Source organism: Puma concolor, chromosome D1 (assembly GCF_028749965.1).
Source record: "Puma concolor isolate L17-30 chromosome D1, mPumCon1.1.hap2, whole genome shotgun sequence".
In the NCBI taxonomy this organism is placed as follows: Eukaryota; Metazoa; Chordata; class Mammalia; order Carnivora; family Felidae; genus Puma; species Puma concolor.
In genome coordinates, this window is record NC_141676.1 from 52,906,562 (window position 1) to 52,923,205 (window position 16,644).

General features: G+C 48.7%; 1 protein-coding gene and 1 long non-coding RNA gene across 5 annotated transcripts in view; one reads left to right on the forward strand and one right to left on the reverse strand.

Annotated features, from left to right (window-relative positions):
- Positions 1–129: 129 nt before the first annotated feature.
- Positions 130–4,774, reverse strand: SMPD1 (sphingomyelin phosphodiesterase 1). Its single transcript, XM_025928189.2, has 6 exons — positions 4,300–4,774; positions 2,613–3,385; positions 1,897–2,068; positions 1,406–1,482; positions 1,057–1,202; positions 130–914 (listed from the first exon to the last, which is right to left on the reverse strand). The coding sequence occupies exons 1-6, from the start codon at positions 4,579–4,581 to the stop codon at positions 505–507; spliced, it is 1,860 nt and encodes a 619-aa protein (XP_025783974.1). The 5' UTR covers positions 4,582–4,774; the 3' UTR covers positions 130–504.
- Positions 4,775–4,859: 85 nt separating this feature from the next.
- The window catches only part of LOC147576691 (uncharacterized), a 118,859-nt gene continuing 107,074 nt past the window's right edge, over positions 4,860–16,644 (forward strand). For 3 of the 4 annotated variants that reach the window (XR_015241047.1, XR_015241046.1, XR_015241042.1), the window contains exon 1: positions 4,860–5,497. This is a non-coding gene — a long non-coding RNA (uncharacterized LOC147576691). The remainder of the gene's footprint in view (positions 5,498–16,644) is intronic. The other variant, XR_015241043.1, reaches the window with a different exon arrangement.

The following is a 16,644-nucleotide window of genomic DNA, read 5'->3' on the forward strand; positions in this document are numbered from 1 at the left end:
GTGTGCCTTCCTGTGCCTGCACCATACCATCACCCCCAGTACCCTGATCCCTCAGTTAGGATTATATTCCCAAAGCCCCCTTCCCCTTCCTCCTTGAAAAAAAGAAAGTGGGACACTTGCAGAGGGGTCTGGAGTCCAAGTCTCTTATCTTTATTTTAACGGCCTGACAACCAGGCAGCAGCAGTCCAGGGTTCCTGGCTGGCCAGCACAGGCCTGGGGTGAGAGCTCCTGTGTGGTCTGCTGCGGCAGGACCAACTTAGACCTTTGCTCCATAGTTATGAAAGGCAGCAGTCCCAGGGCAGCTGAGATGCTGGGCACAGAGCAGCCACCCTCTCTCCTGTATCTTGCCAAACCAGCTCCATGAAAGAAGGTCCTGTTTCCCCGGTGTGCTTGGGGCTCAGGGATAGGGTTTTCCACCAGATGCTCTTCTTACCACAGCTGTCCTCTGGAGTTTTTGCAGCTTTCCTCACATTTGCACTTTCACAAATCTGGGCCATGGGGGTACTAGCAGAAAGATGGCCTTGGCTGCAGGCTCTGGACATCAGGGAGGCTTCCATCTGGCACCAGATGGCGACATAGAGCAGGGCTATCTGAGCGAGCTGAGAGCTGGGCGCACAGTGTAGTCAGGCGGCAGGGCATGCCACAAGGCTCTGAGGGGGGGTGGCCCTTATGGTAGAGAAACCAGAAGGTCTGGAAAAGTTGTGTGTCACCCCGCATGCGGTACACCAGATCATGCCAGGCGGCAGGCAGTGCATTGGGCAATCCGTAGGTTTCTCGAGCTCTATAGAGACGCTGCCAGTGTGGTATGGCTCCTGGCTCATTAGCCTGTGTCAGGTTCAGGATGTAGGTCTCATGATCTAGGACCACATGAGAGCTCCCCGGATAGTTGCCATCTATTTGGTAGACCCGGTAACCTGCAAGGAGGGAGGGCTGACTGGAAAGGGAAGGAACCAAGGCAACTCCAGGGAGAGGTCATATGTCCCGCCTGCCCCTTGCCAGCCATGGCCCCAACTCTGTTTCTGCTTCCTCTATCTCAACAACTCCCACATCACTCACCAGGATTAAGGCCGATGTAGGTGGTGGCACTGGGTGCCAGGAAGGCTACGGACAGTGGCCGGCTCAGGGTCTCCTCATCATAGAATACCTCAAACTCATCCACGTGGGTGTGGCCAAAGAACTGACCAGCCAAGGTGTTCTCATACCTGGCCAGAAGACACTAATTAGATTCAGAAGGTTTTAGGGACAGGGAAGAAATCTGGGGAGATGGGATGCTTTCTTTCTCCACACATTGAAGTAAGTAGCCTCTCTACCCAAAGGGGCACCAGGAATGATAAAATACCCAAAGGAGTTTTCAAATGAACTTCAGACTCTTCATCTACCCCTCTTCTCCCCACTTCCCTCCTACCTGGCTACAATTCGATAATAATTCCAGCTCCAGCTTTTCAAGCAGTGCCCTGGGGGGATGTGGCCAATTATATGTACCTGCAGGGAGAGTTAAGGGAGGTTATCAGGGAGAATGCCCCTCTATTTGCTAGATGGAATGCTGCTTGATTCATCAATTGTTCAATAAGGCCAATTAGAACTTGAAATTTGGGGGGAGGGGAAGGAAGGTTATGAGGACAAGGAGGGGTCCAGGCAGCCCTGGCCAGGAGAGTTGGTACTCATCACTCTTACAACAGCTGTTACAGCTGGCCAGACACGGGGAGTGAATGAGAGCTCCTAAGGGGGACCAGGAGCTGAACTCCTAGGGAATCCTATTGTTGGAACTCCAGAAAACCAGGCTTCTCTGCTCACAGATGCTCTGGCTCCAGATAGGAGTATGGTCATAAAGGGCCTGCTTCTCCCCGCCACCCCCATGGAGCACCTATCCACCATGTTCTCACCACTTTCCCTCACCTTGTCTCCTCGATCCTCAGCTGCCTGAAGCTCTCCTACCAGCCACTGGAGCTGTCCAGCAGGATCTGTGGAGTTGATCAAGAGCCAGAAGTTCTCACGGGAACAAAAATTCATATTGAGAGAGATGAGGCGGAGGCCAGGGCGTGGGGAAAGGGCATAGAACCCCCCAATTCTGAAACAAAGTGAACACAAACAGTCAGCACTCATTCATAATCCTGGTCCTGTGCTCACAGTCCTATACTAAGCATTTGGGTGGAGGGCAGAGGCATACGGGACATCATCCCTACCAAGGGGCTCACATTCCAGCAGAAAACCAAACAGCACCGATTATAGGGTCCATATGACTGGGCAAATGGCTCAGAAAGCTAAGGGCTCCAGGCCTCAGAGATAAAAGAGAACTATAATGGGAAGCAAGGGCCATTCAGAAGGAGTATGATCTGGACCTGGAAAGTTGGGATGTTAAAGTTGCAGGGGGAGGGGAGGTGTTTTAGAGGGCCAACATGAACAGACACAGACTAGCATGGAGAAAGTATGCTGTCAATCCTGAGGGAGAGTGGCTGGACAGACATAAGGGCAGAGGTGGAGTAAGGGGTCAGAGCCAGTGAAGAGAGCTGAGGACTCATGCTAGAAGAGTCACAGGTATGCCCAGGTCCCCTGCTCCCTTCACTATTATCCACTTTCTTTTCCCTTCCTGGGTTTCCATGGACCTCAACTACCTGAGGGTGTGAAGGGCTTCAGGAGGGAGCCAGGACTCCCATGCCTTGGCCATTGCTTCATAGAGCCAGCTGGAAGAGTGATTGCCCTCTATGAAGGGGGGAGGGAAGCCATTGACAGGTGTGCTCTCATGGTTGCCCACAGCAGGGTACACAGGCACTGGCCCCAAGAACTTCTTCACAAGGGCTGTGACAGTGGTCAGGGCCCGAAGCTGGTCCTGACGTGATTGGTGCCAGATATTGTGGGCGGGGATGTCTCCTGTCCAGTACACCATATCAAAGGGGCCGGCAGGGCCCAGCCCGCTCAACAGGCTCTCCAGGGTCCGCAGGGGCAGGTCACACTTGCTGTACTCGCCCCAGTATCCAGCACCTGGGCGGGAGGCAGGTGGCAGGCCAGAATCCTGGCGGCAACACAGTGGGTTCTCACAGTCAGGATCTGTGCCCTCCAGGTAGTCATGATCCCAGTGCAGGTCAGTGAGAAAGAGGATGCGGCTGACAGGGGCGCCTGGGGCCGGGGGCTTGGGTGGTTGTGGGGCCGGCTTTGGTACAGCTGGCAAAGAGATGTTCCAAGATGAGAAGACGTCCCAGTGCCCACAAGTGGAGCCCAGGAGCAGACCACAGGCCTCAGATGGGCTCAGCACTGAGCGTGTCCACACCTCCACCACATCATCTTCAAAGAGCTGGACAGTTGACTGGCACACAGCGGGTGGTGCTATCTTCAGCAGTTTGCAGAGCTTGGTGGCTATGGAGCCCACCCACTCCACACCGGACTCCTTCTGTGGTGGGAAGAACCAGTGATGAGAGGTCAGAGACAGCACAGGGACCAGGCCAACCCCTGGCTACCACCATCTGTGCCTTCATATCCAAACTGGGGCCAAGCCAGACTCAATGCCACTGTGGTGAAGAGACCTCAGAGCACCCCCTGACTCCCACAGATATTGCCCTGTGACTCAGGCAGCACCAGGCCAGTACTTCCTCTTCAGCTCAGTAGGCAGTGGCATTTCAGGCCTTTTGCTTGCCTGGCTGGCTTCCTCAGTCAGTGTCTGCAGAGTGCCTTGAAATTCGGGCTGGGCAATATAGCTGTCCAGAGTATGGGGACACACACAAAGGCAGGTTCCCTGGGGAGACCTGCAAAACTCACCTACCAACCAGCATTCATCATCCCATCAGGGTCAGGGCAGCCCCATCTACTCCCATACCCTTGGATCTTTCTGAATTCAAGTCCCTTCTGAGCAGCTAGTACAGGCATGGTGCTCCGGATTAGCGATGCCAAATGTAAGGCACAGGGGGATTCAGAGTCAGATATACCAGGAAAGGAGTCCCAGCCTTGTCGCCAGCTATGTGCCCTCGGTGAAGTTACTTCACCTCTCCCAGATGCTCTTCATTTGGCAAATGGAGATACTGTAATGAAAACACCTCACAGACTTGACTTGACCTGTATAAAATGGCTAGCACAGTGCCCGGCATATAATTTGAGCTCTTTCCTTACTTCACACGGTCACAATGGAGGTAGTGGTGGCGTGTAGACATGGGTGTCCCTAAAGGAGAGCAAATCCGGTAAAGGCTAGTATCCTCCAGCCTCTTCGTCAGGGATGCTCTTCATGACCCCAGCCCCAGCCCATCCACTCCCCGCCCCCGCCCCCGCCAGCGCTCCCTTGGCTGCTCCACTGCAGGCCCTTTAAGCGCTCACCTTCAGCCCAAAGTCGATAGCGGTGAACAAGCTTTTGCAAACTGGGCAGGTGAGGTTCCACCACCCAAAGGCGTCACGGAGCTGGGGCACTAAGCGACCGACGTGTTGGCTTTGGACGGGAAGAGGGTGGGCCCCGGCCGGGGCCCAGAGAACCAACGCCAGAATCAGAGGCAGGCCCATCCACAGAAGCCTCAGTCTGGGGGACCCTCGGGTCCGGTCCGATTCCTGCTCCGGGCCGGACCTGCGGTGGCCCTGGCCGGGAGATACTCCATGGCGGGGCATTGCCCGGCTTCCTAGACAGGGCTGGTTCACCCCTCCGGGTCCCCCGGGTCTCGGCCCTGGCTAGCTCTCAAAGCGCGGGGCAAGACCAGGGACGGCCGACGAGCCCCCGGGGCAGTCGGCTGACTGCTCCGCGTCCAGCCGCAAGGCAGCTCCGCCCCTTCCTCTTCCTGGGTTCCCCAGCAGGAGATCTCCCCAGCAGCCGGGATCCGGGTCGGCGACGGAGGCTGAGGGGGCGGAGCGTACCAGGACCCCGCCCATGCCCCGCCCCGGCTCTGACCGGACTGCGCGCGCAGCTGAGCGGAGGGAAGCTGTGTGCGCCCTAACCGCGGGAGGTCGCTGTCGTAGCCCTTGTACATGCTGTGGAGGCAATCAAATGTGGCTGGTGAAAGGCTCGCGGAGGCTCCTAGGCGCCTGCTCTCTTCAAACCTGGACTAAATTCCTGGAATAGCTAATTGCCAGGCCCACCTGGCACACTACTGGCCCACCACAGGGAAGGAAATCTGGGGAACAGCACGCCCTAATAGGGCAGGGATTCTCACACTGAGGTGTTGCCTCTGCCCTGAGAGCGCCTCCCCTCCATCTCCCCTGTTCTGCCACAGGCACCAGGACCCTTGAGTCACCCTGACTGAGAATCTTTGAGTCACATTTGATGCAGAGTTCCTGATGGAAAGGGCTCTGAACTCGTGGGGACACCCATACATTTACCTTACAGATGAGGAAACTGTGGCTCAGAGATGGTGAAGTGACTAAAAAGGAGTACAGATCATACAGCGAGGAGGACCAGGAACATGAACTAGAACTTGGGTGTCCCTTGCATCTATGATGGTGAAAGTAACATTTACTGAGCTCTATGCATGTTCCGGCACGGATCCAGACACTTTATAGTTACTATCTTCAATTGGAACAACCCTAAGAAGTAAGTATAATACTATTATTACTTCCATTTTGCAGATGGGGAAAATGAAGCATGGGGAAGTTAAGTGGCAGGACAGCAGTTAAAACCTGAGCTGTTTACCTCCTCGAGTGCTTCTCCAAGATCCACAGAGCTACCAAAGTCCTGTCAGTTCTTTCCTTTGAGAATTTCTTTTTTTTTTTATTATTTTTTTTATTAAAAAAATTTTTTTTTTAAACGTTTTATTTATTTTTGAGACAGAGACAGAGCATGAACGGGGGAGGGGCAGAGAGAGAGGGAGACACAGAATCGGAAGCAGGCTCCAGGCTCTGAGCCACCAGCCCAGAGCCCGACGCGGGGCTTGAACTCACGGACTGCGAGATCGTGACCTGAGCTGAAGTCGGCCGCTTAACCGACTGAGCTACCCAGGCGCCCCTCCTTTGAGAATTTCAAGTGACTCTTTTCCTGAGTTCATCAGGGCATCTTCTCAGAGTAATTGTAGTGTAATAAGTATATTTGGTCTTTGTCTCGAATTCCTGTTCAGGGCACTGAGCTCCTAAAACCCTTTGAATTTCCTGGGTGATTGAGTGCTTTTGTTATTTATACTACCCCTTTTCAATCACACCTAAATTTATGCTAATGAGCCTGAAGATGGGGCTGGTGACTTAAAGACAAAGTGATTAGAGGGTGAGAAATTTCAGCTCCACCCTCAACCTACAGGGAAGGGAGGAGTGGAGATTGAGCTCTTTATCTCTTTGATAGTTTCCTGTTGGTGAATTTAAGGAGTTGCTAGTAGGGTGGCACACCTGGAGAGCACATGGCAGCTTCATGACATCCCCCCTCCCCTCCCCTCCCCCCCCCTTTATCCTGTGGATTTCTTCCATTTGGCTATTTCTGACTATACCCTTTATAATAAACTGGTAAATGTAAATAAGGTGTTTTCTGAGTTCTGTAAGCTGTTCCAGCAAAATATCAAACCTGAGGAGAGTGTCTTGGAACCCCAGAAGCTGGGCAATTCTGTGGGACTGAGTTCTTTAATTTGTGGGATCTGATGCTGCCTCTAGGTAGTGTCAGAATTGAATTGAATTGCTGTATAGCCAGTTGGTTTTGGAGAATTTGAGAGTTGTTAGGTATCACCAGAAGTGGTGTCAGAAGTAGGATATGCTGGGGTGCCTTGATGGCTCAGTCAGTTAAGCATCAGACTTTGGCTCAGGTCATGATCTCAGGGTTCATGGGTTTGAGCCCTGTGCTGACAGCTCCAAGCCTGGAGGCTACTTCAGATTCTGTGTCTCCCTTTCTCTCTTTGCCCCTTCCCTGCTTGTGCTCTCTCTCTCTCTCCCTCTCTCAAAAATGCATAAATAAACACTTAAAAAAGGATTTGCTAAAATAATAATAATAATAAATAAAATAAAATAAAATAAAATAAAGTAAAATAAAATAAAATAAAATAAATAAAGAAGTAGGATTTACTGGCCTGGCCCTAGCTTATGAAAACATGTGTTTTGGGAAAAGAGAGAATGAAAGGGTGGAGGAGAAGAGGAGGAACCTTTGATTCCTGGGTGGCAATATTCACATAGTCACCCATAGTATCAAACAGCAATTGTGCTATAATCAATTACTAAAGGTAAAATTTACCAATGGAGTTTAGAGATGGATCTAACTCCTGGGAAATTGATTCACTGGATGCTTAAGGAAATGGAAACTAATAAAAAAGCAAACTATATAATCTCTCTTTCTCTCTTTATTTATTTTTGAGAGAGAGAGAGAGAGCACTCACAAGTGGAGTAGGGACAGAGAGAGAGGGGAACAGAGGAACCAAAGTGAGCTTGGCACTGACAGCAGAGGGCCCAATGTAAGGCTTGAACTCACCAACTGCGAGATCATGACCTGAGCCGAAGTTTGATGCTTAACTGACTGAGCCACGCAGGTGCCCCCAAACTATATAATCTCTTGGTTGTTGTTATCTGTAATCGCTAAAATGAAAGAAAGGTAGAGGGCTGGGTGAGACCTTGATGCTGGACCAAGCTCAGATTTTGGTTAGTCTGGGTTTTGGCTTATGTCGGGACTATTGAGAGTACCTCTAAAACTCTGTCATAAGAAGATGGGCCACAAGGGAGAGGACAAAACCAAGAAACTACTGAAACCAGGAGGTATCATGTGAGGGAGTTGTTTTATTTTGTAGATTAGTATCATCAACTTCCTGAAGAACCTTTACTGAAATGGATTGTGAGTGTGACTAATTTAGGGGCAGTATCTTTGTTTTTACATGCTTCAGCATGGAAGAGCATGCTTGGGTTGTTACTGGACCCATAGCTCACTATGGAAAAATCGCAGATGGCCATACAGAGACACAGAGGGTTATTCCTGAGGAAATGACCAGCCTGCTAGATTGGATAAAACCACTCCCATCCCCCACCCCCCACAAGTAACTTTCCTGCTGCAAAATCAGTCCAAGAAGCCTTATCAAATTTGGTGTCTAAGCTTCCCTTCATGGGTGTTACTGATGTTAATAAAAACATTAGATTAACAAGAGAATGGGGAGACAAAAAGGGGAGAGTCAAAGTTCATCTTTTTTTTTTTTTTTTTAATTTTTTTTTTTTTTTTTCAACGTTTATTTATTTTTGGGACAGAGAGAGACAGAGCATGAACAGGGGAGGGGCAGAGAGAGAGGGAGACACAGAACCGGAAACAGGCTCCAGGCTCTGAGCCATCAGCCCAGAGCCCGACGCGGGGCTCGAACTCACGGACCGCGAGATCGTGACCTGGCTGAAGTCGGACGCCCAACCGACTGCGCCACCCAGGCGCCCCATCAAAGTTCATCTTGATGGACAGCAGGATGGACATATCTAGATGGTTATTAAGAAGAAGGTTTCAAGTAGCCCCATTTGTCCCATTTGTCCCATTTGTTAACTATTGTTGCTCTCAGTCTCTGTCCTTGCTATGTAAGAGGACATTGATGACCCTCAGAGCCCAAATTCTACCTGTTTTCCAAGATCTTATCCCATGAAGTCCTTTCCTTTGCTCACATCCTATTTCCTTAACAGTATCTTTCTTGCTCACTCCCTTCTTGCTCATTTGCCCAATTCTCTTTCTTACAGTGTTCTCTTTCTTACAGTTCATATAGTTGGTTTTGGTGGAACCATTATCGATGCATATCACACACCCTTATCCTTCTGAGTAGGTGATCAAAAGCCCCTCTTCCCCTGACATGGATGACATCAGGAATTGAATTAGATTCTGAGACAAAGATGAACATGCAAGAGATTTCTTCAGGGACGCCTGGGTGGCTCAGTCAGTTAAGTGTCTGATTTTGGCTCAGGTCATGATCTCATGGATTGTGAGTTCGAGCCCCACGTTGGGCTCTGTGCTGACAGCTCAGAGCCTGGAGCCTGCTTTGGATTCTGTGTCTCCCTCTTTCTATGCCCCTCCTCAACTCATGTGTGCGTATGCGTGTGCTCTCCTTGCTCTCTTTTTCTCTCTCAAAAATAAATAAACATTAAACAAAGTTTTAAAAAAAGATTTTTTCAGAAGTGCTTTTGGAATCTATAGCTGTGGAAGGATGGGAAAGATAGTGGGATTGGGCAGAGGGACATGTTGAGCTTTGATGCTACCTCAGTAGAGACCTCAGCAGACCCAGTGGGAGTTCTGAAGCTGGGATGACCCTTCAAAGTTGTCCTGAAATGGCATGAGGGGGCTTGCTTCATTTGGGGAAGTTCCTGTGGGTGCTGATAGCTGAGGGCTTTCTGTTGAGAGCAGGCCTAACAGATGGGAGAATAAGTCCTTCGTTCCTGGAGGGAGACCAGGTGGCAATGACAGTGTCTACCACAGTCCATCCACCTCGTGTGCCACTTGGATCCATTTCTTCATATAAGTTCTGGGAGCAGTTCCCCCAGCATTGTGGTGAGCCTCTCTCTTCATGGTGGAAACTTAGAAAAGGAAAGCTAGTAGGAAGAATTATGGTTACTGTAACTGATATCAGGATAGCAAGGGATCATTTTTCTTTTCTACCGCACATTCTAGATTTCCTTCCTCCTTAGCTAGCACCTCTGGTGATTTCAGTGGCTTTACCTGATGGTGTGATCCAGACTTTTACTCCTGAGGTGTGTGAGCATCTGGTATCCATGCCCTCCTCAAGCCATTGCTTCTGCATTTTTTTATTTTACCATCAAAAGAGAGGAGGAGAGTGTCAAGAGGCTCCCGAGTGGACAAGCTGATGCCAAACTATTTCTTCTCCATCTCTTTTGTGTAGCAGCTGCCCTGCCTCCTCTATTCTTGTAATCAGGATCTACTCTGTGGCCAAGATGGTGATGCTTCTTCTTGCCCTTCACACAAGGAGCCAAAAGTTGCTGGGCAGCAGCCATACTCTCTCCCCTGTTGGACACATTTTCCCTTTGGGAATCAAGACCTCTAAACCTGTGGGGCCTAGCATTGTAGGGACAGGAAGCACAAATTCTCCAGGCAGATCATAGGAGTAATGGTAAGAAGCCAATTCCTGCTTCCTCCCTTATTTTTGGACTCATGCGTTCTACCTGTTGGGCACACTGCATAATATGAAGGTCGCTATTTTAAAGTGGACACTGCATGCTGGAAGACAGCACACTGTCTTCTCTAGGTATCATTTTCAAGTTTATGCTTTAGCTGTGCCTTCACCAGCCCATTCCATCACTGTATCAGGCTGGCAGTTTCTGGGTTGTGTGGTATGTAATGTGACCAGTGGGTTGCCTAATCACTTTATACCTCCTTTGGGCTCCTTGGGCTTTATACCCCTCCTGGGCTCACTTTATACCTCCTTTGCCAAAGGGGTCCTTGGTCTGATGTGATGGGATTCCATGCCTGTTGTTCAAACACTGTAAGCTCTTAGATGATGGTGATGGTTGACTCAGGAAAGGTAAAGCCATGCCTGAAATATGTTATTTATTCCTGACAAAACAAACTGCTTCACCCTTTAGAGTAGAAGGAATCCAGTGTAGTCAACTTGCCACCAAGGGGCTAGTTGGTCTCTTCAAGGTATGGTGCCATCTTGGAGACTTGGCTTCTGTTTTTGCTGCTAGCAAGTTTGCTGCTAGCAGGTTAGACACTTGACATTTGGCAAAAACCTTTATCAGGTTTGGTAAGTGGGAGCCCACCCTATTGGGCATATGGGAATGGGTTTCTAATGATTAATGCTGACGCCTAGCCTCTATTTTGGGAGGAGACTCCTATCATTTCTATTGCTGTCAGTGAGTCCACCAACTCAGCAGTAGTGTTTTCTGCCATCAGCCTTGGCCTATACAGTAGAGCCATTATGGAACGTCTTGGTGATGCTGGTAGCCCTCCTACCAAACATTCCTTATTACTTTGGCAAATTATGTATCCTGTGGAATATAGTTATTTCATGAGTTTTCCAACCTTATAAAGTCTATCCTTCTTTTAAAAAATTTTTTTTTTTCAACGTTTATTTATTTTTGGGACAGAGAGAGACAGAGCATGAACGGGGGAGGGGCAGAGAGAGAGGGAGACACAGAATCGGAAACAGGCTCCAGGCTCCGAGCCATCAGCCCAGAGCCTGACGCGGGGTTCGAACTCGCGGACCGCGAGATCGTGACCTGGCTGAAGTCGGACGCTTAACCGACTGCGCCACCCAGGCGCCCCAAGTCTATCCTTCTTGACACCCACTTTCTGAGCCTTTTTTTTTTTTTAATTTTTTTTTTCAACGTTTTTTTATTTATTTTTTTTGGGACAGAGAGAGACAGAGCATGAATGGGGGAGGGGCAGAGAGAGAGGGAGACACAGAATCGGAAACAGGCTCCAGGCTCTGAGCCATCAGCCCAGAGCCTGACGCGGGGCTCGAACTCACAGACCGCGAGGTCGTGACCTGGCTGAAGTCGGACGCTCAACCGATTGCGCCACCCAGGCGCCCCGTGAGCCTTTTTATCCTTCCTGTCAGTTACGGCATTTCTGCCTCACTTGGTGCAGGCTGTCACTTTCTCCGTGCTTTTAGTTGCAGATTAATTATTTTATACTTTTCATTACTCTTTTCTAGAGCATCCATGAGCTTAGCTATAATCACTCAACTTCCTTATTCTTTTTTTTTTAATTTTTAAAATGTTTATTTATTTTTGAGAGAGACATAGACAGAGTCGACCAGGGGAGGGGCAGAGAGACGGAGACACAGAATGGGAAGCAGGCTCCAGGCTGTCATCCCAGAGCCCGATGTGGGGCTCAAACTCATGAACTGTGAGATCGTGACCTGAGCCAAAGTCAGACGCTTAACTGACTAAGCCATCCAGGTGCCCCTCAATTCTCTTATTCTTATAGTTACAGTTTCCCTCATGTTTCTCAAAAATCTGATTCACTGAACCAGCCAGTGCATTTCTTTGCACCAGGATACCATCCCAATTCACCAGGGACTCTCCAACTCCACCTAACCGATGCTGGGTCCCTGTCAGCTGGGTGGCGAGTGATCCTGCTCTAAAATCCCATGTTAGCATCTGCTTTCTTAGAGCATCTTGGCACCAGCTGCTGCAGGTTGGGTTATCCATAGCAGACCCTAAGATGGAGATGAACTTGCTGGAGGTTTCTTAGGGAGTACTCTCAGGATCACCTCCTGTGAAGGAAAGGAAGCAAGTAGGATTGGGCAGGGGGAGAGGATGAATGTTGAGTCAGTCTCTGCAGAGGCCTCAGCCAACCCTACAGTGGGTTCTGAAGCTGAGAAGACTTTTCAGATTGTTCCAAGCTGAATCAGGGGGACCGAGCCTTTGCTCCCTTCTAAATTAATTGGTCATAGGATGCTTCAGAAAGGGGGTATGACCTTGGGCAAGGTGGCTTTCCTAGGTGAGGGCTCCTGTATGGGCTCATCATTGAGGGCCATATTCCAGCAGCACCCCCAACATCTGGGGGGGCCAAGTCCTTCATTCCTGAAGGGGAACCTGGGTGACCCATAGCAGTGTCCACCACACTCCTATTCCCAGGGTCCATCTTAAGAAAGGACATAAATACAACTTGGATATCCTATGGCCTAAGAATCATTATGAGCAGAGTTCTGTGGGGCTAAGAGTGAGAGTGGTAAGGGCCACTTTATTCTTTATTTTCTCTGGATTTTAGAAACTCTGAAACCTATTTTGGAGGCTTCTAGGCTACTGGACAATGGGTAAAACTCAGGGAAGGGGAGAGGAGCCTGGTGTTAAAGATCTAAGGCTCACACAGCCCCTGCTTCCATAGCAAATTGGGTGCCAGGCTTGGAGAGTGATTGGCATGGGAATAATATGCTTGGTTGGGACAGAGAACTTCCTAGTTAATTTGGACTAATTGGATCAGGTACCACTAGGGTACCTGTGCTCTTTTGTGTCAGGAAACCTGTTCAAATTCTGTACAGGTAACCAGCCAACTCTCCAGCTGCCTTTAGAACTGCAGATTAAATCCATAATCGCCCCTCCTCCCTGGCAGCAGCCTAGAACTGATGGGAAGAGGTCCCCCTCTTGTGGATATTTTAGGGAGTACTAGAGAACTAGGAATTTATGGATTCGAGGGCATGGACCCTGAAGAAATGGAATCTTCTGACAGGCAATTACAACAGTGTGTCCCAAACCCTCCATGGTAGGGGCTGTGGCTGTGGGGATGGGCGTTAGATTCAGTCTCCTGTGTTAGAATCCTGGCTCTGTTGCTCACTCATTGTGTGACCTGGAAAAAACACATCACTTTCTGAGCTTTGATTTCTTCCTAGATGACATGGGGATAATAATGGTGCGTGGTGGTTGTGAGATTCAGTGAGATCCCAAGGACTTAGAACAGTATGTAGTGTCGAGGAGGTGTTTAGTGTCTGATGCCATCCTGTTAAGCTACATCTTCAATCTGTACTATCATTGCTTTAATGAGGTCCAGCTCAGGGCTTCCGGCTACCCATGCCCCATTCATAGTATCCATTGCAGGGGAGAGGAACTTACTGTGGTGAGGTGAAGGCCAAAGGAAAGAATGTGGGAAGAGGCATCTAGGTGGCTCAGTAGGTTAAGCATCCGACTTCAGCTCAGGTCATGATCTTGTGGTTTGGAAGTTCGAGCCCCGTGTCAGGCTCTGTGCTGTCAACTTGGAGCCTGGAGTCTGCTTCAGATTCTGTGTGTCTCTCTCTACCCCTTCCCTGCTTGTTCTCTGTCTCTGTCTCTCTCTCTCTCTGTCTCTGTCTCTCAAAAATAAGTAAACATTAAAAAAATGTTTTAAAGGAAAGAATGTGGGAAACTTGGAAAAATCCTTTCCCTCACTGCCCTCACTTCCACCTAATTACCCATGGAAGATGTAGGGAGCATTTACCTAACAGATGGTGACTTGGCTCCTTTTATTGCCAGGCAGTCATACATTTATTAGCTTAACACACACACACACACACACACACACACACACACACACACACCCCACACACACACACTCATACTCTGTTTGTCTAAACAAAAACCTCACAGAATTCAGCCTCCCTAGAAAAACCCTTTAGTCATCTACTGTTGTTCATGCAACCTCTCTCTCCCCACCCGAATTCCTTATGAAAGGATTCTTTCAGTAACAACAATTCCCTTCAGAGGGGGGAGAGAGAAATTTTGCATCTAAGATAAATATAATTTAGAAATTTCCCTATATTGTTATACTAGTAACTGAGCAATTCTAACCAGTCCAATAGGAGTTTCCATGGGGGACATGTGGGGAATTGTGGGAGCAGAGAGGAGGCATGTCACCTGGATCTGAGGGCCTTAGTGCAGGTTCCCTAGGAAGTGAGTTACGTCTATGCTAGGACCAAAGAATGGAATGAGACTAATGTCCCTGCAGAGGGAACTGCAAGTGCAGTCCTGTGGCAAGGAAGGGCTGGCAGGTTTGGGAACTGAGGCAGAAGACAGTATGACCACAGGAGCCCTGGGAGGGAGTTGGAAAGTGTATGAGGCTGAGGCTGGAGACTGGCACTGGCCAGAGTAGGAGAATTACATTAGAGGTTAGTCTTAATCCCCAAAGGAATGAATGCATTTATTAATAATTAATTAATTAATTAATTATCCAGCCAGCCAGCCAGCCATTCAGGTGACACATACGCAGAAGTTTATTCTGCGCCAAGTGTTGGGCCAGGGACCCTGAAACACAGAGATGACTGTGCCCCAGCACCTCCCACAGACAGCTCATGGTGGTGGGAAGACACAGACATGAAGCACAGACCTACGAGAAAGGGCTTCTGGAGGCAGCTTTCTTGGTACTGTAGAAGTCGAAGAAGTGGTTGATTCCCGCTAACTGCAGAGAAAAGGTTCATGGAGATGAGGACATTTTTTCCAGGAGGCCAGTCTTGAAATATGAGTTAGTATTTGCCTGAAGGACGAGATTGGGAAGAGGTTTCTCCTTCCTTTTCAATGCTTGAGATGTACTAACCATCTTTCAGAGCCTAAACAACAGGCTCCCAGATTTCTCAGGGCCTTTGCACCTATACTGTTCCTTCTACCTAAAAAGATCTTCCCTCTCCTTTCACTTAATTAACTGCAACTCATTCTTTTAAAAAATGTTTATTTATTTTGAGAGAGAGATAGAGAGCAAGCAGGGGAGAGGCAGAGAGAGAGGGAGACAGAGAATCTCATGCAGGCTCCACACTGCCAGCACAGACCCGGATGTGAGGCTTGAACTCATGAATCATGAGATCATGAACTGAGCTGAAATCAAGAGTCAGACGCTTAATGGCTGAGCCACCCAGGCACCCCTGCTACTCATTCTTTAGTCCAACTGTGACTTCCTTGAGGATGCTTTCCCTGATCTATTTTTTCTTTTTCTTCCTCTTTCCCCTTTCCCTCTTTTCTCCTCCTCCTTCTCCCTTCCCCCTCCTCCTTGTCCTCTTTCTATCCTACCCCTCCTTCTCTTCCTCCTCCTCCTCCTCCTTCTTAATCCCCCACCATAGTTCTCATTGCAGTTATAACATTGCATTTGTTTATGTGCTTATTTAATTACTGCCTGCCTTCTCCAGTACATTGTAAGCTTCATGAGAGTCGGGACCATGTCTAGTCTTGCTCCCATCGTATCCCTAGTATTCACCACAATGACTGCCAGTGCCTTCATAAGATTGGTTGCTTGAATAAATTGGAAGTGAGAGGATAAGCAAAGGGCCAAAAGCATGAAACACTATGCAAAAGAGGAAATTTCCAAAAGTTTAAATGAAGGCTAGTTGTGCAAGGAGATGCAGGGAGATAGGCACAGCCCATGTGTTGAAGAGTTTGGTTGCAAATTTGGACAACTGAGTATTAAAGGATTTTATTGGAGTTTGTCCCGAAGGCTATGGAGCTTCACTGAGGAGAGCCAGAGAGATCAGCTGGTAAAGAGGGTGATAGGTGAGGTTAGAGATGATGAATTCTGAAGTGGGATTTAAGAGGGGTGTTTGGCAGGGAAATAGATAGAAGAGATACCTGGAAAGCAGCATCCACAGAACCTCCTGGATGCTGTGGGAACAGGGCTCTTGATGCCTTCCAAGTGGCCACCTCAGATCTGTACGTAAACAAATGAACACAGGGAGCACTTGAATTAAAGACACCAAGGTTTTTGTTATAGCTGATAGGCAGATGGACCACACATGTAAGAGTTGGGCTGGCACAAGAAAAGGGATGCAGCTTCCTCTGAGGTTAAAGGTAGGTGTAGGAGGAGGACAGAAAACAGAAGGATTGCAAAGTCCAGGTGATCTTTTAGGAATTGAGGTCACGTAAGCCATAATAACCTGCTTCCTCCCCCATCTGCCTAGTTCCTTGTCCATCAAGTTTTACCTTAGTCACTCTAGCACACACAGGGCACCCTCCCTATGCTTCACCCACATCACACTCATCTAGCACCCAGCACTACACAATTACTCAGTGGTTTCCCCAGGAGATCACAAGTGATGGGGGGTAGGGGGGCAAGACCTTCAGTGTCTCCCATTTTATCCCTGCTCCCTGGCATGGTGCCTCGGGTATAGTAAAGGCTTACTGTTTATTTGTTCAGAGAAAGGAGAGGTTTTCTAGTATCTAATCTAATAATTTTATATACATACTCCCCTTTCCCTCAGTAAAACCTCATTCCCCCCAAAGAAATTTTTTCAACTGTGTTTCTTGGAAGTTTAGCTTCCTTGAGGGGAAGTTTGAAATAAAACTGTAACCTTTGCTTGAAATCAACTTGTGTAAGTTGCTTTAACAAAGCCCTTGCTTTGCTTTATG